This window comes from Trachypithecus francoisi, unplaced genomic scaffold, assembly GCF_009764315.1.
Source record: "Trachypithecus francoisi isolate TF-2019V2 unplaced genomic scaffold, Tfra_2.0 Lachesis_group1, whole genome shotgun sequence".
Lineage (NCBI taxonomy): Eukaryota > Metazoa > Chordata > Mammalia > Primates > Cercopithecidae > Trachypithecus > Trachypithecus francoisi.
In genome coordinates, this window is record NW_022681454.1 from 148,352,380 (window position 1) to 148,375,942 (window position 23,563).

At 40.2% G+C, this 23,563-nt stretch overlaps 2 protein-coding genes across 3 annotated transcripts in view; both read left to right on the plus strand.

Annotated features, from left to right (window-relative positions):
* FAM160A1 (family with sequence similarity 160 member A1) overlaps positions 1–23,563 on the plus strand; it is a 270,817-nt gene that overhangs the window by 133,415 nt on the left and 113,839 nt on the right. The gene's annotated exons all lie outside the window — the stretch shown is intronic.
* On the plus strand, positions 22,152–23,266 carry LOC117086021 (28S ribosomal protein S22, mitochondrial-like). The gene is given in 1 exon segment (XM_033215484.1): positions 22,152–23,266. A coding segment is annotated over 1 exon segment (1,083 nt). The 3' UTR covers positions 23,235–23,266.

A 23,563-nucleotide genomic window follows, 5' to 3' on the forward strand; every position in this document is an offset into this window, starting at 1 on the left:
ACAGAAGGCAAGTTTTCTGATACCCTGTTTAGGGAATCTTTGGAATTCTGTTTGGGCTTCTCTAGTGGTTCAACATTCAACTTCTGTGGTTTTGACCATTTTTAATCTTGTAAATGAACTCCGGGAAAACATTTGCAATTGTCAGCTCCATCTCCTTCCTGCCTCCTCCCCTCTTTTGACATTGCCTCTTTGGTGGCGTTGTAGTGACTAACAAACAGTATAGATTTTGGAGCAGCCAGACAGACTTGAATTTAATTCTCTGCGCTGAAACATTCTGGCTGGGTGACCTTTGGCAAATTACTCAGTCTCTCTGAGCTTGGAGCATGTACAAAAACACTTAGCATAGTGCATGGCATATGGTAATGTCTCAAGAAAAGTTACATGGTGCTATTATTATTATTATAATAGTCAGGATAATTGCCGCATTTCTTTCTCAGGGCTGTCTACGCTTCTTATTCCCAAAGAGGGGAGCTGTTAACTTTTGTCTGCAGCAACATAGTAATGGACAGGCGCCTTAATGCATGGTCTTTCTGTTTATATTCTGTTGTCAGCCTAGGATTTGAAGCATTTCAAGTGTTTTAAAGCAAATTTTGTATGAAGATAATTATCATGCTTCTAATGTATTTGGGAGCTGAGGTATTTTAATTAATGATGTGCCAGCAACCCTTTCAAATAGGGTGAAGTGTGATTTTTAAGGCCTTCATCTGCTTGGTCATAATTAGGGACATTTGGAACACTCAGGCATAATATCTGCTGATTTGCACACTTTCATTAAGCAATCAGGACTGAATGACCCAGTGACCATACTTTCATTGGATCAGGTTCCAATTGTTGAGGCGGCGGGGCCTTCTGTGCTTTCTCCTCCTCTCCCCTGCCCAGTTTTTCCTATAACGTTTACTCACATTCTGTGTTCATCTAAAACAACACTACTGTGCATATTTTTTCAAGGCCTTGATTTTTGTAGAATCCCTCTACTGCATTTTCTTTCCCTTCCTTCCTTCCTTCCTGCCTGCCTGCCTGCCTGCCTGCCTCCCTCCCTCCCTCTCTTCTTTCTTTCTTTCTTCTTTCTTTCTCTTTCCTCCCTCCCTCCCTCCTTTCTTTCCCTCCCTCTCTTCCTCCCTCCCTCCCTCCCTCCCTTCCTTTCCTTTCCTTTCCTTTCCTTTCCTTTCCTTTCTTTCCTTTCTTTCTTCTTCTTTCTTCTTTCTTCTTTCTTTCTTTCTTTCTTCTTTCTTCTTTCTTTTGCCTTATGAACCAGTCTGGCTGAAATCTCTCTTACAAAGTAAAATTTCATATGAGACAGACTGCTATGGGAGTGTTAAAGGTGATTAATAATGGAAATGAAACAGATGAAGTTCATTCCATGAGGGAGGGAGAAGAAGAGTTCTTTGAGAACTGAAAGAGACTGTTGATTTCATATCTAAGCTCTATAAACAGAGGAACCATGTTTGACTTGTTCACCGTTGTCTTCCTTGTATCCAGCACTGGTTCTGGTACAGAGTAGAATTTATTGAGTAAATTGATGTGCAATGCATGCCCACTGGTACTTATGTAAATTATATTGGCATCTACGAGGACAGAGCCTAGGTCAGAATCTGGATCTCTAGGGCCCAAAAAGAAGTATGTGAAGAAGAAAATGAGGTAAAGAAGGCAAGAATTTAAAAAAATTGATATAGGAATATATAAGGAATGTAAAAGAAAGTTACAAAATAAAAAAGGTAAATTTTGCTCACTAGCATTTTATATGGAAGAAATGTAGAGTATGTGGATATGTGGCATTGCATGTTTCAATGCTGCTATTTGATGATTTTTTTAAAAGCAGAAGTTGAGTAGCTACGTGACAACTCTGCTATTGTTTGGTCTATATCTTTTTTTTGGTTTTGTCATTGCTAAACTGGGATGATTTTCAAGCTCAGAGTCTTCATTATTTTTTCCCCTTTCCACCTTAGGTTTATAGTTGCTGTGTTGAATTTCATAAATCTTTTTCTTGCTATTAATATAGATTATGTAATTTCTAATCTATTTTCATTTGTCAGATCCTTTGTACATTAAGTGGGTCAAAAGCTAGTACCTCAAGTATATTCATTCAACAGGATTTTGAGTTTTAAGCCAGTCCTCCAAACACACACTCTGTTGTGCAGTTTTCATGGACAAGATACTCTTTCTTTTTCTACCTTCATGGCCACTCTTATTACAGACACCCAGAGGTGCCACAAGAGCCTCCTGGAGGAAGATTAGTATATGCTCCTTTAGTACTGGGGCACTTTCAGGCAACACAGTGAGTGCCATCCTTCTGTCCTAAAGCTGGGTAAGGATTCTAACTCCTGAATCAGATCAAAGAGGAACCTGGTGTGGGAGGGGGGTGTGCTTTCTGGGATGGCGGTGGAGTCAGGGAGAGGACAGACACTTCCTGAGGAATAGGAGAACACAGATGATAGGAGAACAGATAATAGGAGAACACATACTGAGACTGTGAAGAAAAAGAGGTTTAATTGGACTTAGAGTTCCACAGGGCTGGGGAGGCCTCAGAATCATGGCGGGAGGTGAAAGGGACTTCTTACATGGCAGCAGCAAGAGAAAATGAAGAAGCAAAAGCGGAAACCCCTGATAAACCCACCAGATATTGTGAGACTTATTCACTGTCATGAGAATAGCATGGGAAAGCCTGGCCCCCATGATTCAATTACCTCCCCCTGCGTCCCTCCCACAACACGTGGGAATTCTGGGAGATACAATTTCAGTTGAAGTTTGGGGGCACAGCCAAACCACATCAACCTTGTTGGTGTTTTTGCAGGTGAGTGCAACACTTGACTGTCATTTAATAATTGTAGCCCTTTAGGAGTGGAGAAAGATCTGTACTAGCTACCCACTCTAGGGCTGGAGCATGTATATAAGGGAGTAAGTTTAAGGAGCGTTTTTGGTGGTATATAGGATTTATTTCCCCAGCCTGGTTGACATGGCAAGACCCTGTCTTTACAAAAATTAAAAAAAATTAACTGGGCATGGTGGTGCATGCCTGTGGTCCCAGCTACTGGTGTGGTGGTGGGGGTTGGGGGGTGCCTAGGCAGGAGGATTGCTTGAGTCCAGGAGGTTGAGGCTGCAGTGAGTTGTGATCATGCCACTGCACTCCAGCCTAGGAAGCAGAGCAAGGCCCTGTCTCAAAACAAACAAACAAACAAACAAACAAACAAAAACGATCTATTTCCTTTGGCTCATTGTAACACATAATTGTGACTTCCAATTATGTAGGCATCTAGAAAAATTAGTTTTGAAAATTTGTGGAATATGCCTGTAGATCTGTTTACCAGTCCATCTGTAATTATTTATTGATCACATAACATGTGACCAGGCCTAGCCAGCCCCTACTCAGATAGAATAGTAAAATTTGGTCTAGGGTTTTTTAACTGTCATTCTGTTTGTGATTTAGGTTATTAGGGAAAGCCCATTTACCCTGAAATCAAGACAGATAGCCTCTGGGAGTTCTGAGTGGAAATTCATCTGTTTTCTCTGTCATTTTAGAGAAGGTGCTGCACTGGTACTTTCAGCAGTGGATTATGCACAATCAACGGTGATGAATATATGAACATTTTTAATTAGTCTTCAGGCCCTGTGTCTAATGCAATCAGAAACCCTGTATCAGAGTAAAGATTTGTAATCAATCATTCATCATTTTCTAAGGCAGATATAAACCCATTTACTTTTAGCCTGCAACTTAAAATATCTGCTTTAGAGAATTATTATTAACCAGGTGGATATCTGTAAACGAAGTATATTTTGAGCATGTAGACTTAAATATTAAATTGCAGATTGCTCTGATTAAGTGTAATTGTGAGAATTAAGGTGTCTCTAGCTTTCAGTCTGTCCGTAGAAAACCTACCAAAAGACAAAATAATGTTAGATAAAGAGTATCAGACTGGCATTAAGGAAACCTGAATTCTAGGTGCACCTTTGCAAACTCCAGTTTTCTCATCTGTAAAATGAAAAGAGGATTGAAATAGCTGCTATTCAAGTTCTCACTACGTTATGTTAAAGGTTTGTTACTTATAATAGAAACACTAATAGTAAACAGCATCTGGGAACCATCTAATATGTCCATGGAGGCACATGGCGCTTCTACTGTGTCACCTTTTCCCATATTGCTCCTACGAGGTAGTTACTATAAAAAGGCCACCTCTGTCCTTAGCTTGGGAGTTCTTGTTGGGGAGGCTGATCTCTGTAAGCTAATGATTTAGAGATGTCAGATATGAATCCACAATGATTATCTAAGTAAAGATCATTGAATTAAATATAGAGTTCTACAGAGATGATTTTTTGTTTATCTTCGCGGGTCTGTCAGAATTCTGCAATGAAAGTAAAATTGACAAATTATATTTTCAAATTTAACTGACAACCAAGTAATTATAGTGTATTAATCTGCTGTTAAAATAATTTTTCCCCCAAAAGGGAAATTCTAGAGAGTCCAAGAACACGTTAATCCTCATTGTTGATTAGCAGCCTGAGTTAGCATGGAGAAAACGGATCACTAGTTATTGGAGTATAAAGCATACAACTTACGAGGAGCCTGTTTACATCAAAAGCCTTCAGATATTCATACTCTTTGAGCTAATGTTTCCACTTCTGGGATTCTAATTGAAGGACAAAATCATGGGTATGTTCAAATGCGTAGTTAAGAGAATGTTCCTAGGCTGGACATAGTGGCTCGCACCTGTAATTCTAGCACTTTGGGAGGCTGAGGCAGGAGGATCACTTGAGCCCAGGAGTTCAAGACCAGCCTGGGCAACATAAGGAGACTATGTCTCTACAAAAAGTAAAAAAAATCAGATGGGCGTGGCGGTGCACACCTGTAGTCCCAGCTATGTGGCAGGCTCAGGTGGAGAGGATTGCTTGAGCCCCGGAAGTCAAGGCTGCAGTGAACTGTGATTTTGCCACTGTACTCCAGCCTAGGCAACAGAGCAAGACCCCGTCTCAAAGGAAAAAAAAGAAGTTCCTTGCACAGTGTTTATGACACTGAAAACCTAAAAGGAAACTAAATATCCAGCCATGAGCAGATTGGTTAAATAAACCTATTTAATGCCAAATATGTCATAAAATGGCACTCTCTGGGGACCAGCCTTTTTTCCTCCAATAATTAAAAAAAATCTAATTATACTTATTAATTATAGGAATTTAGAATATACAGATAAACAAAACTAAACACACACAATCCCACCTTCCAGGAGGAAACATTATTAACATTTCCAGTTATGTCCTTCTGGAATTTACCCTGTATGTACATATCTATGTGTGTATCTATGTTCATATGTGTATATGTGTCCATATTTATGTGTGTATTTTTTTTTTTTTTTTTTTGAGGCGGAGTCTCGCTCTGTCGCCCGGACTGGAGTGCAGTGGCCGGATCTCAGCTCACTGCAAGCTCCGTCTCCCAGGTTTACGCCATTCTCCTGCCTCAGCCTCCTGGGTAGCTGGGACTACAGGCGCCCGCCACCTCGCCCGGCTAGTTTTTGTATTTTTAGTAGAGATGGGGTTTCACCGTGTTAGCCAGGATGGTCTCGATCTCCTGACCTCGTGATCCGCCCGTCTCGGCCTCCCAAAGTGCTGGGATTACAGGCTTGAGCCACTGCGCCCGGCCTATGTGTGTATTTGTAACTACACACACAGAAATATGTGTTTAATCCTTTCTCACCTTTTTACTCACTAACAGTCATTCAGACTGTACAGTTTAATGAAACACTGGGATCATACCTTATTTGGCATTTGTTAAAGTTCCTAGTGCAAGAACGGTGCCTGGTCTGTAGAAGGAATTGAATAAGTATTTGTGGAGCAACTGAATATATCTTGACCATCATTCCAGGTTCACTGTTTAATTCCAAAATATTATTTTGATGACTAGGTAGAACTTTGTAGGGTGTATGTTCCACATTTAGTTGTTTCTAGTCTTTAAGTATAAAAGCCATTACTGAAATAAATGCTTTTGTCCCTTAATTTTCAACATATTATAATTTATTCATAACAATTAATACCCTAAAAATGGAATTGTTGGATAAAAGGTTATGTGAGTTTCTCACTTTTGGTAGCATTGCGAAATGCCTTCTGGAAAGAGTGGGCCATGGTATATTCCCAGTGAAAGAATGCATTGTCTGAGTTCACACTTGAGAATATGAACTGTTTTCCCCCAATAAAAATTTTTATTGAGATAATTGTAGATTCACGTGCTGTTGTAATAATTATACAGAGAGATCCTTCCTACACTTTGCCCAGTTTCCCCCAATGGTAACATTTTACAAAACTATAGTATAGTATCATAACCAGGCTATTGACATTGATACAGTTCACACATCTTCCTTAGTTTTACTTGTACTCTTTGTGTGTGCCGGCATTACATTCTGTAAAGTTTGCCATCTGTGTAGGTTTGTGTATCTACCACCAAAGTCAACATACTGAATAGTTCCAGCACCATGTGGATCCCTTCTGTTGCCCTCTTACAGTCACACCACTTCCCTCCTGCCCTCACTCCCCCCATCTTCCCATACATCATCCCTAGCAACCACAAATCTATCCTCCATTTCTAAAATTTTATCATTAAAAAATGTTATATAGGTGGAATCATACAGCATGAAACTATTTGAGATTGGCTTTTTTCACTCAGCATAATTTCCTGGAGAGTCATTCAAGCTGTTGTTGGTATCAATAGTTCATTACTTTTTATTGCTGAGTGATATTTCATGGTATGGGTGTACCACAGTTTGTTTAACCAGTTACCTATTAAAGGACATCTGAGCTGATTCTGGTTTTTGGCTCTTAGAAATAAAACTACTATGAACATTTGTGTACGGGTGTTTGTGTTAAGGTAAGTTTTCATTTCTCTGGGGTTAATGCCCAGCAGGTCAGTTGCTGGGTTGAACAGTAGTTACATGTTTGCTTTTTTATTTTTTTGTTGTTTTTTGACAGTGTCTTACTCTGTCGCCCAGGCTGGAGTACAGTGGCATGAACACGGCTCACTGCAGCTTTGCCTTCCCAGTCTCAAGTGATCCTCCCACTTCAGCCTCCTGAATAGCTGGGACTACAGGTGGTCACCACTATACCTAGCTAATTATTTTTATTTTATTTTTTTTTGATAGAGACAGAGTTTCACCATTTTGCCCAGGCTGGCCTTGAACTCCTGGGCTTATGTGATCTTCCCTCCTCAGCTTCCCAAAGTGCTGGGATCACAGGTGTGAGCCATTGTCCCCGGCCCATGTTTGGTTAACTGCCAGATGTTTTCCAGTGTGACTATACCATTTTATATTCTTACCAGCAAGTGATCTAGTATCTTTACATCCTTTCTGATGTTTACGATTTTCACTATTTTTAATTTAAGCCATTCTGATAGATATGCAGTAATATATCTTTGTGGTTTTAATTTGCATTTCCCTAATAGCTAATAATGTTGAACATTTTTCATGTACTTATTTGCCTTCTGTATTTCCTCAGAATAATCTCTGTTCATGTCTTTTGCCCCTTTTCTAATTTTTTACTGTTGAGTTTTGGGAGTTTAATATTTTAGACACTAGTCCTTTTTCAAGTATTTGGTTTGCAGATATTTTCTGCCAGTCTGTAGTTTACCTTTTCATCTTCTTCACGTGGGCTTTCATAGAGCAAAAGTTTTAAATTTTCATGATTTTCATCAGTTTTTCCTTTTACGGATTGTGCTTTTGGTGTCAAGAACTCTTTTCCTAGCTGGTATGAACTTTTGACTCATCCCTTAGAGACCCTCTAACATTGGTCATAATTTTGCAGCTTGAGGTAACTGTGTTAGGAATTGGGTTCAAATATCCTTTGCTTTGTTAACAACTAGACTATTGTTTTTTCCTTTCTCATATCTTTAGTTGGAGAATGGCATAGCTCTCTTTTCTTTCAGGCTGTCAGAGCTTTTCTGAAATGTTGCAATCCTGCTTCAGAATGGGGGCATCTGAATCTTGGCATTCATCCCAGTCAGAGCCTCTTTTGCCAATTCTTCCACCATTTCTGTAGTTGTAACATGTAAAAGAACTCTTCATCCTGACCAGGAAGGATGGTGGTGAATGTGACAGTGGGGATTCATGGGTGAAGGATAAGTGGCTTTGACTGAGTCAGAAGCAGCAAACTTTGAGGGGTTTGTATTTCATGTTGAGCACATTCCCTTCGACCATAGTAGTAGTGGAGTATAAGGGAAGTGGTTGAGGGTGAACTCTTTGACCTGATGGCCTGGTTTTTCATCCTGGCTCTTCCCCTGACTAGTTGTATAAGCACAGGCATGTTCTTAATCTCTTCTTTCATCAGCTTCTTCAGTTGTAAAATGAAGATAATAATAATAGTAGCTATCTCATAGCGTTGTTCCAGGATTAAGTTATTACATGTAAAGGACTTGGTATAGGGCCTGGTAACTGCTCATAGCTGTTAACATTTTTATTATTTAACCTCTTGCATCTGTCCTGTCACCTGAAGTGCTTTTTAAAATGCAGATTCCTGGATTTCCATTCCCAGGCCTTCCAAATCAGAATCTGAAGGGATAGGGCCCTAGGAATTACATTTCAGAAAGATTCCCACATGGTTCTTAGGAATGCTAAAGTTTTTGAATAGTTACCTTGAGCCATTGCTGTTTTTCCATGGTAAGTGAGCTCTCTAGTCTTTCTTTAGAGATGTGGTTGGGTACTTCTACCAAAGCGCATACCTCCTCTCTAAGAACACTTCTGGTGTTGCCAGAAGCTAACCAAACTTTCTATGCAGAGTCAAGTTATGGCAGAACTGTGTATCTGGCTGGCTCAGTGGCATGCACACTGGGGTCAGGCGGATGTGAGACCATAGAATGCGATGGGTTCTATGACACACTAGAGCATGAATGTTATATTCAAAGGTCTCCAAATGAAATAAAACATAAACCTGTGGGCTGGTTTCAGAATTCTGGCTGCCAATTTGTAATGGTTTTACATAGGTATGGAGCGGTGTCTTTAGGTGAGGTTGGGAGGGAGAATATAAATTTGTAAATCTCTTTGTCAATTTTCTTGTAAGTGCGCTACTCAAGGCCAATATTTTTTCTACCAGCCTTTCTATTAGGGATTATTGTCCAGTGTAAATATTGCAAATTAAACTCTGGGGATAACCTTAGGCTATATAGATAGCAGTATATGCTTCCTTTTTCAAAAACAATAACTCTGTAGCACTTCTCCCACAAAGGATGTGGCAGAAAGCCACAGATAATCCCTCTCTGAGAGACTTAACTGATACTTTCTTTAAGCAGGAATAACCTTGATTAAAGTTACTGTTTTAAGTTAGAGGCTAGCTTTTGAGAATACAACTGACTTCTTTTTATAGTATGGTAGATGTGGCCGGGTGCAGTGACTTAATGCCTGTAATCCCATCACTTTGGGAGGCCAAGGTGGGTGGCTTATCTGATGTCAGGAGTTCAAGACTGGCCTGGCCAACATGGTGAAAATAAAAAATTAGCCAGGCATGATGGTGGGTGCCTGTAATCCCAGCTACTAGGAAGGCTGGGGTGGGAGAAAAGGTTGAACCTGGGAGGCGGAGGTTGCAGTGAGCTGAGATCGCACCATTGCACTCCAGCCTGGGCAACAGAGGGAGACTCTCTCAAAAAAAAAAAAAAAAAAATTACAGTGGACGTTCTCTTAACCAATCTATGTGGTTCCCCGGTTTACCAGTGCTTTCCATTCTCTCTGGAAAGTATATTGACTTGTGCCTACTCCCTGCTGAGTGCCCTTTCTGGTAGGCTATTTCTGGTGTGTGCTCAAGGTTCCAAACTTTTCCTCCCAGTGTTGAGTTGTGTGCATTTTTACGGTAATTATATAGTTTCATTAAATAACATGTATAGTGATGAAATATGTGTGTGAAAAGGAAATTGTTTATTTTGATGAAGTTGAATTCTTTGGAAAGACTAAAGGCAAAATTGTCATAAGATATTGGTGTCAAATTGGATGTGGAAGAGAGAACTCTAAATGACTGGGAAAGATGTTTACAATATGGAAAGATTCTACGCTGAATTGATTCATACTGAGGTTTTTCTCACCTTCAAGTAACCTAAATGGGAAGTTAGGTTTATGTAAGAAAGACAACTTTGAACTTCAATCAGTAGACCTGTACTTAAAGAAATAGCCTTGGCCTATGTGAAAATGTTGGCAAATAAATTTGCTTTTTTAAGTTTCATGATTAAATATTTAAAGTAGGAACATATGTACCATTTAAAAAAAATCATTATGTACCTTAAATGGTATTTTCTCTTAAGTTACAAGCCATCATCCCAATTGCAATAGGATTTCTGTAGTTCCATCCCACAGAGCGATATTGCTGATAAAATAAGAGTAGCTAACCAAGACTAGCCTGCAGCCAACTTGGGAAGAGGATCTCTTGTTAGAGAAAACAGTGCTTTCAAAAGCAGAGTATCCAGAAATACCTTAAAAATTTTTTTTTAAGTTTGATCCTTTCATTTTATACCTTAGTTCTACCTAGTTTTAGCTTTTCAAATACTTAAATATAAGTAAGTATACATTTCATAGAATGGTAAAATCGACATTTTATCTTCCTGTGAAAAATTTCTCATTAAATGGTGCTTATTCAATATAAAGTGATTCGTTTTTAAGCCCAAAGGTGTTCAGAATACTCTACGGCAGTAAAATTGGGTATAATAAACTATCCTTACTTCAGACGTGTGAGACATGAACTGATAGTTTTTTTATATAAGATCCTAGTGGTAAAAATAAGTTTAGAAAATAAAAAATATTAACAGTCAGCTTATATGGCCAAATCTTTGTTCTGCTCCCATTGTATTTTCTGGGTGTGCTTTGCTCTCCTGAGTCAGGCAGGCTGCATTGCTGCTTAGGTTATTCCCAGACTTTTCAGGGCTCCAGGAGCATGAACCTCTATGGCTTCCTGGCCCAATGTTCCCCCTAGGCAGTGATGTTGAAGGTAGAACAGACAAGACAATTTGGATAAACAACTACATAAAAATTTTCCTTATCTTGACTTTGGCTCCAGTCCACGAATGAGACACAGTAGAATAATATTCTTGTGCTTTTTGAGTATGTACGTATCCACTAAAGCTAACCAGTGAGTCATCAGCAGACTACTTGATGAAGCTAGTGTTGTTACTTTTCTCTAGGGTGTTCGTCTCTTCCCACTAAGGATTTTTTTAAGATATGTACACTGGTTTTTAGACCCTCTCTCGCATTAGTAACAAAAAGACTAGTTAGAGATCATTATTTGTTACCTGTGATGGTAAGTACCCAGGAATATTTGTTGAATGAATGAATTAGTTTGCCAATCTCAACAGACTTGTATTTGCTAATAACCCTGAGTGAAGAGGGACATTATCAGTTAGGTTAATAAAGCATTAAGTTGAGAGTGGGAATGTTAATGCAGGCATAATGTAGTAAAATTGCCTGGCCTAAGCTGGTAATTGGAGTTTAGCCACTGCATATACATTTTTATAGTTCTTTATGTTTCTTTCTCTTTTCCATCAAAAGAGCTCATTCTTTTGAGACTCATGTCTGTGTCATCACAATCCAATAATATTCATTAAGCTCCTGCATGCTGAGTACTGCTGGGTTTCATCCCTTTTAATGAGTGTGAACGTTTAGGTTGAAGGATAGGCTTTTATGCAATACTGCTTTGTCCTGGAAGGAGTAATCTGTGAGTACACATGATTTTGGCACACTGTTTTCCTCAGTTCAGTGAGCTAAGTAGATCAATCACATATTTTTGTTGGCAAACTCTGGCTGCCTCTTTAAAACAAGGGGTAAATCAGCTTGCCTTTATGCTGGGAGATGTTATCAGACCTGGGCTCTGTTGGTAGTAGCCATCAGTGGGTTCTTTTATCTTGATTTTGTAAAAAGTTGCTCCTTTACACAATAGATGTTTATGCTCCATGATTCCTTGCTAATTACTTTTGTCACTTACTAGAGTACGCCTTTTCAGTCACCAAGCATTGCTTATACAGAGTACAATTGAGACAGCCAAGTAAAAAGGTATCCCCGGAGAATCTCTGACTGGCATGTGCGCTGGGAGGATAGGGTGGAGCCTTGGGAAGTTCACACCATTTGCATTGTTGCGGGGGAGCCTGGCTTCTCCTTTCCTGTGAAAAGGAACCTATCTCACTTTGTTGAGAGGTTTTCTTTTTTTTCTTTTTTGCCCAATGAATTCTGTTCCCCTTCACCCTTCAAAGTATATGTGTGGCTAACTTTTCCTGGTTGTGTGACAAGAACCCAGTTTTTTCTACGACACAGTGTTGTGTGTGTGGTGCTTTGTTTTGTGCTGCCTTTGGTTAGGTTTTTAAACAATGCTTTAAAAATAAGTAATTGCACAAAACAACATTTAAGGAAATCAAAATACAAGGAAACATGTTTTTGTCCAGTCCTTGGTGAGATGTGACTTGTCCCCTCCACATCCCCCCTCCTTTTTTATTCCCAGTATTAACTATTTGTAAGCTCTCTTAATTTTCCCTTCAAAGTGGTTTTGGTTTGTCCAAGTCTTTGCTATCACCTGGCTTAGTCCCGCATCACCATACTACCTGCTTTGCCTGCAGTATTTTCTCTCTCTCTCAACGGCCTCTTTTGCCTCATGCCAACTTATCCCATGTTTCTCTGCCAGACTCATTTCCTTACATCCCTCTTTTGTTCTATAGTGACTTTGCTCAGAATTCTTTATGAGCTCCCATTTGCCTCATGAACTAGGCCCTGACTCCCTTGCCTGGCTGTCATTACTCAGTTCCATGCACTCTGTCAGTGGCAGTTCCTGCTCCTCAAAAGGCAGTTGTCTGCCCAGGGGCAGTATTGTTTCCCGCTCCCTACAGCATGGCACCATGGTTAAGAGCATGGGCACTGGAACAGATTTGCTTGCGATCAAATGCTGGTTCAGCCACTTACCTTAGGAAGCCAACCTCTCTGTGCCTTAGATTTCTCATCTATAAACTGGGCATAATGCTAGTTCATCCTTCATATACTTATGAGGTATGAGTTGTGTAATGTATCTGACACATAGTAAGAATTTAGCAAAAGGGTGAACTATTATTATTATGTTGCCTAAGATGCCCTTCTAATAATTATGTTAGCACTTATGCATTGCTACTATGTGTTGGATAGGCACTGTCCTGAAACTATTTCCTTTATGAATTTGTTTAGCTCTTACAATAACTCCATGAGGAAAGAACTGGTACCCCATTTTATAGATGAGAAAACTGAGGCACAGAGTTGGAGTGACTTGCCTAACCTCATCCAGCAGGGTGGCAGGGCTAAGATTTGAACGTAGGAAATCCAGCTCTAGAGTCTGTGCTCTTAAGCACTGTACTATAAACCTAAATTCTCCTTGTGTGATAAACATCCTGTCAAGTGAACCCCCTCCAAAACTCTATGCTTAGCTCCCCCTCAGCCCATAGTGATGGCTCCCTGAACTCCTAATGCATTTAATAGGCATAAAAAAGCTAAAACCTTCATTGTTTTGTATCCTGCAGTCCTGTATATATATGAAAAAATTATTTAATTATAATTATTGCATGCTATAATAGAGAATTTGGAATATGGAGACACCAAAGAATAAAATACAATACACCTGGAGATAACTACTATTCACAGATTATCTGTGTTCCTAAACTTATTTGTAAATATCATACATATATCTTTCATAATATAAGGCATTATACATACACATATTATACATAATTATGGTCATGCCATGTATATAATTTTGCATCTTGCATTTTTTGCATAATATTATAGTGTGAGCATTTGCCTATTGTTAAATATTCTAAGTCACCATTATAATGAATATAAACAATTTAATTTGTTATTTAGTCTGTAGTGGACGTATTGTTTCCTTCCAGTTTTTTATAACTACAAACATTTCTACAACTAAATGGATCAAAGATTGTGGCTTAAAAAAGACTTCTGGTATGTTTGCAAAATTGCCTTGCAACAGATTGTATCTATTTATTACTTCTTCTGTAGTGGAAAACTCTAGGGTGTTTCAGGGCACCCATTGTGAAAATTTTGATGTATCTTTACTAATGTGATAGATGATCTAGGGCAAGTGTCATGGTTAAAATTGCACTGAACCAAAGTGCTTAGGTAATAAGCACATGGTACTCCATGAGTACTCATTTGGTTAATTTTCAATAGTGATGTGGTGGGATTTGTAGAATTCTAAGATTTAGCAACTGGAGGAGATGGGACAAAATCATTTACTAAAGCTCCATATTTTGAAGATAAAGTGAGACACGGAGTAGTGAAGTAACTGTCCAAGTTTGTATAGCTGGTTGGGGCAGAGTAAGTATTATGTTTCTAGTTTTCAAGCTCTGATTGTTTTCACTATGTCACATTGTTTTTCACTTACCTTAACCCATTCACCCCGGTCTGGCCTCACTTACAGTGAGACATAGCTGCCCAAACTTGGAGGTGCAGCTTATGACCATATATCAAAATAATCAATGTTTTCAACACTTTGGGTCTAAGATACAGGGATTCTGATTAACCTCACTAAACAGTCCAACTTTGTCATTATTTAATTTCTCCTTTACCTGCTTAGAGTTTCCCAGGTGCCAATGTTTAAGATCAAATGGAGGGAATGTGAAGATGGGGACCTGAAATATGGCCTGTCCCTCACAGACTGAGACCTTAGACCCTGTGATGCTGTTTGGTGCTTTGTACTTGGAAATAGGATTCTTAGGGGTTATGGGTTTAAGTGGTAGTTGCAATGTCTGGCTCTGTGGCCTTTCCCCTCTACTACCATGGTATTGAGAAGAGGAAATCAATGGAAGCTGGCTCAGCTTGACTTAATCTTGCACCTGGAACCAGTTCTCTGAGCTGTCATCTTAATATAGCCCTGCTCTGCAGGTTCAGAGTTGTGGAAGTTGGGAGGTTGAGCCCAGGAGTTTGAGACCAACCTGGGTAACATAGGGAGACGCCGTATCTATAAAAAATACAAAATTAGCCAGGTGTGGTAATGTGCAACTGTAAAGCTACTTGGAGAGGCTGAGGTGAGAGGACCACTTGAGCCCTGGAGGGCAAAGCTGCAGTGAGCTGTGATCGTGCCACTGCACTCCAGCCTGGGCAACACAGTTGGACTCTGTCTAAAAACAAGAAGTGTGGAAATCCTCACTGCCCTCACTATTTTTACATTTCCCCAAAGAGCAGTTGGTTTCCTAGAAAGGTCTGGGTAGCATGCATTAATATTTCTATGTATTGATAATGTGGAATGAAAAGTAAATGCAATGACTTTTTGCAGTTTAATCTGTCTTTGATATTGTGATAATTAAGCCATAGAAAGGTTAGTAGTTTCAAGGCAGAACATACAAGTTAAATTCATACCCACCCATATTGCTAATAAGATTGACTAAAATTTCCAAGGCAAGATATTTCCTTATCCTTCTTAGTTTTCAGAATAACCTACCTATATCACTCCTCCTGTCCTTAACAAAGAACAGAGGATGTAACTAGTTGATTATAAGAATTATTTTGAATTAAAATTTCCCTATTAAAAAAATTGAAAAAGAAACCTGCTTTGAAAAATGTCTCACCTTCAGGGAAAGGTGAATGCCTGAATGCTGTTATGCTGTTTATTATGCTTTTGGATGAGAAACTCAACAAGTATTTCTTAAGGGCCTATGTGATGGTTAATTATAAGTGTCAACTTGACTGGATTAAGAGATATCTAGATAGTTAGTGAAGTGTCACTTCTGGGTGTGTCTGTGTGGTGTTCCCAGAGGAGATCAGTATGTGGGTAGGTGGACAGACCAGTGGGGTATATCCGCCCTGAGTGTGGATATGGAACATCCAATCTGCCTACAGGCCCAGATAGACAGAAAAGGCAGAGAAAAGGTGATTTCCTCTGTCTCTCTCTCTCTCTTTCTCCTGAAGCTGAGACACTCTTCTTTTCCTGCCCTTTGACATCAAACTCCAGGCTCTCCAGCCTTTGGACTCCAGTATTTATACCAGCAGCCCCCACTACGCCACTCTCAGGTTCTCAGGCCTTTGGCCTTAGACTAAGAATTAACATTGGCTTTCCCGGTTGTGAGGCTTTTGGACTTGGACTGAGCCACACGACTGGCATCCAGTGTCTCCAGTTTGCAGATGGGTTCCTGTGGGACTTCTTGGCCTCCATAATTGCGTGAGCTAATTCCCCTAGTAAATACTCTCTTGTCTGTCTGTCTGGAGAACTCTGACTGATACAGACTATTATGTGATACTCATTGTGTAAGGCACTGGCGATGTAGCAGTGAACAAAATGTAGACCTTGCTTTCACGGAGTTTGTAGTCTTGAGGAACAAAAAGACAAGTTCTTCTGGGAATTCTTCCTAGTAATGGAGACATCTAGGCTGAGACCTGAGGAGTGAGAAATCTCAGTTACCCAGGACTGAAGAATATGCCTACCATGATTGGATCTGGAAATGGGAAAGTGGGGATTCAGTATTTGACTTGACTGTTAATGTGGATGTACACATGCAACATGTTAAAGAAGGAGAACCATGAGAATATTTAGGTTTAATAACAGAGTCTTTATCTCAAAAAATGTTTTCTGCTACTTTAGAGCCTAAATCTTGTTTCTTCAGTTGGGCTGGCCTCAAGAGGTAGGGGGAGATTGAAGGTCTCAGGTTCCAATCACAAAGACATTCTCTTTGGTCCCCACTTCATCAGTTCCAGCAGCACCCGCCACCCCCTGCCTTGCTACTTGTTCCTTAGTTTGAAAACTGCATGGCAGTTTTTTCTCTAGGTTGGCAGTTCTGATTAGAGTGGATTACTGCTACTCGGAAACCAGGAGAGAATAGTGTGACATGCTTTTGTGCAGTGGTACCCTTGATTGGCTGTATCTTGTCCCCTGAAGAGTTGTCATAAAGGACTATAGGCCATCAATTGCTACTGTATGTGTGAGCAGTGGCAGAAATACCTGCAGATACAGTGCTGGTGATATGTTAGAAAGAAGGTATGTCTGAAACAGTCAAGACACACTTCTCTATTTTAGTGTGTAAATGGTTGCTCCAAGAGAAAAGCCACCCTGCAGAGAGGCCATAGGCTCACAGAAAGGTAAGGCTTAAGCTATAAGATCATCTAGTCTAATGTTCTTAAAACTTTCTTAGGCACTCTTTTCTTCCCCCCAACAAAACCTTCTGTGGAAATCCAGAATATAAATTTGATAAAACGCAGTGAATTGACACCTTAGAGAGTTTTAATATTCACCATTTTAAAAAATATGTGAAGCACCGCTTCTCTCCAAAGCTCTTGGATTCTGGTAGACACAGATGGAAAAATAGCTCATAGTAATGGCTCACTTTTATCAGTACTTGCAGTGAGAAAGACTCAGTGCTGGGCTGGGCGCAGTGGCTCATGCATGTAATCTCAGCACTTTTGAAGGCTGAGGCGGGTGGATCACCTGAGTTCAGGAGTTCGAGACCAGCCTGGCCAACATGGTGAAACCCCGTCTCTACTAAAAACATAAAAATTAGCCGGGCATGGTGGCGGGTGCTTGTAATCCCAGCTACTCAGGAGGCTTAGGCAGGAGAATCACTTGAACCTGGGAGGTAGAGGTTGCCATGAGCCTAAATCACACCAATGCACTCCAGCCTGGGCCACAGAGTGAGACTCCCTCTCAAAAGAAAAAAAAAAAAAAAAGATTGTACTGAGCACTTACCCACAGTGTCACATTTAATCTCCCCTGCAGTCCCATGAGGTAGGCACCATTATGATCACCTCTATTTTACAGATGCGGCGTTAAGCTTAGAGTGGTTTAATGTCCTGCTGAAGGTTACATGGCTAGTAAGTGCTAGAACTTGTGCTTGAATCTGGGTCTCTGTAACTAACCACTCAATGCCTTTAATTAATAATCTAGTGGACTCTTATCACTAGATGCCACAAGTTCATGCCAGCACCAGCACTGGGACCCAGGAATTCATACCCCTGGTCTAGTGTTCTTTGTGCTACACCAAAATAGATAACTGCTTTGGAAATATCAGAGTAATATTTAATAAGTGAGCTAGTTCCATGGAAACAGTTTTATCAGAGGCCTTTGAACCACAGTGACTCCATTTTGAATAGGGGCTGGGTAAAATAAGGCTGAGACCTGCTGGGCTGCATTTCTAGTGAATTAGGCATTCTAAGTCACAGGATAAGACAGGAGGTCAGCACAAGTTATAGGTTATAAAGACCTTGCTGACAAAACAGTTTGAGGTGAAAAAGCCAACTAAAACCCACCAAAACCAAGATGGCAATGAAAGTGACCTCTGGTTGTCCTCACTGCTACACTCCCATCAGCACCATGACAGTTTACAAATGACATGGCAATGTCAGAAAGTTACCCTATATGGCCGGGCACAGTGGCTCACGCCTGTAATCTGAGCACTTTGGGAGGCTGAGCCAGATAGATCACCTGAGGTCTGGAGTTCGAGACTAGCCTGGCCAACATGGCACCACCCTGTCTCTACTAAAAATGCAAAAATTAGCCAGATGTGGTGGTGCACACCCATAATCCCAACTACTTGGTATTAGAAATGCAAAGTGCTTGTTCCCCAGTGCCATAAAGAAATAGCACTCGAACATAAATTTAATTTTCTCAGCAGGGCAACTTTTACTTTCTGCAGAAAGGGTGCCCCTCACAGGTGGAACAATGGCGAGAGCACACCTGGACAGGGGAGGGGCAGGAGTTCTTTTTCCTGACGCAGGTATTCCCTACTGCTGTGTTGTTCCCCTATTGGCTAGGGTTGGACTGCACAGTCTAAACTAATTACGATTGGCTATTTTAAAGAGGGCAGGGGCATGAGCCAGAGTGGTGGGGTGAATAGTTTGGCAGGAAGGACAGTTAGGAACAGGTAACTAAAGGTGACTTAGGTCAGAGCAGGCGATCGGGATGAGTTAGGACAGAGCAGGTGACCAGGGGAACAGATGTGAACTACTGATTTGGACTGGTGGGAAAGTATTTACTGAAACTAGAAGCAAGTGGGCGAAGAGAACCAGGAAGTTAAACTTTAAAATGGAGAATCAAAGAATAAGAGAGCTGAACATACTGACATACTGATTCTTTGAAGAGAAACTTGGGGTTCACTATATTTAACATTGGGAGGCTGAGGCTGGAGAATTGCTTGAACTTGGGAGGTGGAGATTGCAGTGAGCCAAGATCACACCACTGTACTCCAGCCTGGGCGACAGAGCGAGACTCTGTCTCAAAAAAAAAAAAAAAGTTACCCTATATGGTCTGAAAAAGGGAGGAACCCTCAGCTCTGGGAATTGCCTATGCCTTTCCCAGGAAACTCATGAATAATCCACCTTTTGTTTAGTATATAATAAAAAAAAAGCATAAAAATGGTCAATCAGCCACCCTCAGGGCTGTGTTGCCTATGGAGTAGCCATTCTTTATTCCTTTACTTTCTTACTAAACTTGCTTTCACTTTACTTTATGGACTCACCTTGAATTCTTGCACAAGATCCAAGAGCCCTCTTTTGGGGTCTGGATCGGGAACCCTTTCTGGTAAGTTTCCTTAAAAAAAATGTAGTATGGGACACATGTTGTTTTTTTAATGTAGCTTAAAAAAGACTAGCCTGTAGTCTTTGAAAGAGAAATAGGTATGTGTTAAAGTAATGGGGAAAATCTCTCCTTCCTTCTCTTTTCTCCCTTACTCTCTACTTTTGTAATCAGAAGATTTAGACTTGAAAATCTTTAAATAGGGTTTATTTTTGAAAGAACAAGTGAGTGACAGGATTATTTTTCTTGTTCTCCAGGTTGTTGGTATTTATTTGTTTGCCTGTTTATATTTTTAAGTTTTTTATTTTTAATTTTTGTGGGTACATAGTAGGTGTATACATTTATGGGGCACATGAGCTGTTTTGATACAGGCATGTGATGTAAAATAATCACATAATAGATAATGGGGTATCCATCCCTCAAGCATTCGTCCTTCATGTTACAAACAATCCAATTGTACTCTGACTTTAAAATGCATAATTAAGTTATTACTGACTGTAATCACCCTGCTATGCTATCGAAGAGTAGGTCTTATTCATTCTTTCTATTTTTTGTACCCATTAGCCATCCCCACCTCCTCCTGAAAACCTATGTGTGTATTTTTAAATTAGCCAGATTACCTAGTAGCCTCACATGAAGGGTAAAGAGTTTTAAAATGGTAATGTAAGTACGTAGAGTAAAAGCTAGTTTTTGTGTTTATTCTTAAGATTGGTTTGGGGTCATTTAGAACTATTAAAGGTGGAATATTAGAAAATATTGATTGAACTTACTGAAGCAGCTTTGGTGTGTTTTCGTTAGTTTGTCTAGCAAAGTAATATTCTTTACTGGTTTTTGAAGGCTTGTACCATTTACAAGGTTTCTGAATTTAAAAAACTAGTATTTTCCCTCTCTCTAAGTGTCTTTAATAACCTTAGATATGTAGTTTCTTAGTTGATGGATACTGGTGGTTCTAGTTGCTTGACATCCTGGGATGCAGAGACTCTGAGGTGGAGATTTACGTGCAGGAGTTTGTTAGGGTACGTTCTCTGAATCAGCACCTGTTGGGGAGAGAAGCAGGACTGTGCAGAGGATGATGGTAGACTGCCATCAAGTCCTTTCTAACGCCTAGGCTGACCCTACAGGAAACTCTGAAACTGGGTTGACCCCCTCAGGGTTGTCCTGAGTTGGCATTGGGGACAACATCCTCCTTTAGTCATGGATATGAACTGCCCTTAAGGGGGAGGGCTTAATCATGGGCAAAGCAGCCCTCTTTGGCAGAGGGAAACTTCTGGAGAGGGCTGACAGCCAACAGCACTCTTAGCAGCTGGGAGAATAAATTTTTTGGTCCTGGAGGGATTTAGGGGGACCTGAGAGTATCCATTACAGTGCTATTAATGCTTGAAATTTAGTAAAAGGGTAGGGGAAGTGGACAAAAGGTCATCAGATAATCTCTGTGTGATGAACATAGTGTTAAGGTAGATAAGTAATTGTGCAAGTGTAAGATTCAATGCCATCCCCATCAAAATACCAGTGATTTTCTTCACAGAATAGGAAAAAACGACTTTAAAGTTCATATGGAACCAAAAAAGAGCCTGCATTGCCAAGACAATCCTAAGCAAAAAGAACAAAGCTGGAGGCATCATGCTACGTGACTTCAAACTATACTACAAGGCTACAGTAACCAAAACAGCATGGGACTGGTACCAAAACAGAGATAGACCAATGGAACAGAACAGAGGCCTCAGAAATAACACCACACATCTACAACCATCTGATCTTTGACGAAGCTGACAAAAACAAGAAATGGGGAAAAGATTCCCTATTTAATAAATGGTGCTGGGAAAACTGGCTAGCCATATGTAGAAAGCTGAAACTGGATCCCTTCGTTACACCTTATACAAAAATTAATTCAAGATGGATTAAAGACTGAAATGTTAGACCTAAAACCATAAAAACCCTAGAAGAAAACCTAGGCAATACCCTTTAGGACATAGGCATGGGCAAGGACTTCATGACTAAAACGCCAAAAGCTACAGCAGCAAAAGCCAAAATAGACAAATGGGATCTAATTACACTAAAGAGCTTCTGCACAGCAAAAGAAACTACCATCAGAGTGAACAGGCAACCTACAGAATGGAAGAAAATTTTTGCAATCTACTCATCTGACAAAGGGCTAATATCCAGAATCTACAAAGAACTTAAACAAATTTACAAGAAAAAATCAACCCCATCAAAAAGTGGGCAAAGGATATGAACAGATACTTTTCAAAAGAAGACATTTATGCAGCCAACAGACACATGAAAAAGTACTCATCATCACTGGTCATCAGAGAAATGGAAATCAAAACCATAATGAGATACCATCTCATACCAGTTAGAATGGCGATCATTAAAAAGTCAGGAAACAACAGATGCTGGAGAGGATGTGGAGAAATAGGAATGCTTTTACACCGTTGGTGGGAGTGTAAACTGGTTCAACCATTGTGGAAGACAGTGTGGCGATTCCTCAAGTATCTAGAACTAGAAATACCATTTGACCCAGCGATCCCATTGCTGGCTATATACCCAAAGGATTATAAATCATGCTACTATAAAGACACATGCACACGTATGTTTATTGTGGCACTATTCACGAGAGCAAAGACTTGGAACCAACCCAAATGTCCATCAGTGATAGACTGGATTAAGAAAATGTGGCACTGATAATCATGGCGCCCCTCAGAACCACTGTGTCACTGTGGAGCCTCCTGAGGGGTTCTGCAGGCGTGGAAAGGGTCTGTTTCCGGGCTCGAATCCAGCCCTGGCATGGTGGCCTGCTCCAACGGCTACCTTTCTCTTTTGAGGTGGGGCTGCCACACTGCCAGTTCACCTCCGAGACCGCAGAATCTGGTAGCCCAGAGACCAAGAAACCTACATTTATGGATGAAGAAGTTCAAAGCATACTCACGAAAATGACAGACTTGAACTTGCAGAAGACTTTTAAATCAGCTGTGCAAGAACTGAAGCCACCAACCTATAAGCTAATGACTCAGGCACACTTGGAAGAGGCTACAAGACAGGCAGTTGAGGCAGCTAAAGTACGATTAAAAATGCCACCGGTTCTGGAAGAGTGAGTACCAATGAATGATGTGTTAGCTGAAGATACGATTTTGGAAGGAACAGAAACAACCAAATATGTGTTTATTGATATATCATATAGCATACCACACCGGGAGCATTTTTTTGTCATTAGAGAACCAAGTGGCACACTACACAAAGCCTCTTGGGAAGAACGGGACCGGATGATACAAGTTTATTTCTCAAAAGAAGGTCGTAAAGTTTTGACACCAATAATTTTCAAGGAAGAAAATCTTAGGACTGTGTATAGTCAGGACAGGCATGCTGATGTCCTCAATCACTGCTTTGCCCAGTTTGAGCCAGATTCCACTGAGTATATCAAGGTTCATTGCAAGACCTATGAAGATATAGATAAAAATGGAAAATATGACCTTTTATGTTCAACAAGATACTTTGGTGGAATGGTGTGGTATTTTGTAAATAATAAAAAGATTGATGGTTTGCTGATTGACCAGATTCAGAGAGATTTAATCGATGATGCAACCAGCTTGGTCCAGCTGTCTCACATACTCCATCCAGACGGCCAGTCGGCTCAAGAGGCCAAGGATCAGGCTGCTGAGGGAATAAATTTAATCAAGGTCTTTGCAAAAACAGAAGCACAGAAGGGAGCCTATGTAGAACTAACACTGCAAACTTATCAAGAAGCACTCAGTCGCCATTCTGCAGCTTCCTAAAAAGTTTTTCAAAATACATTTATTTTACTAAATACTGACTACATTTCTCTGTTAATATGGAGCTAAACGTTAAAAAATGGCCAGATTAAAAGGTATCAATTTGTAGTTCTCCCTACAAAGCAAAAATTGTTACCCTACTCACTTTTCTAGGCTACAAGGATATTTGAGTGCCTGGTTATGAATTTCTCGAATCATGTTAGATGAGTGTACAGTTAAAAAGTATGGTTATTTTTTGTGTTACCAAATAGGGTAAATGGTAATTTAGAAGGACCCCAGCTTAATGAGGTCAGAGGAACAGAGGTTTCACATCCTGACTCCAGAAATGGGTA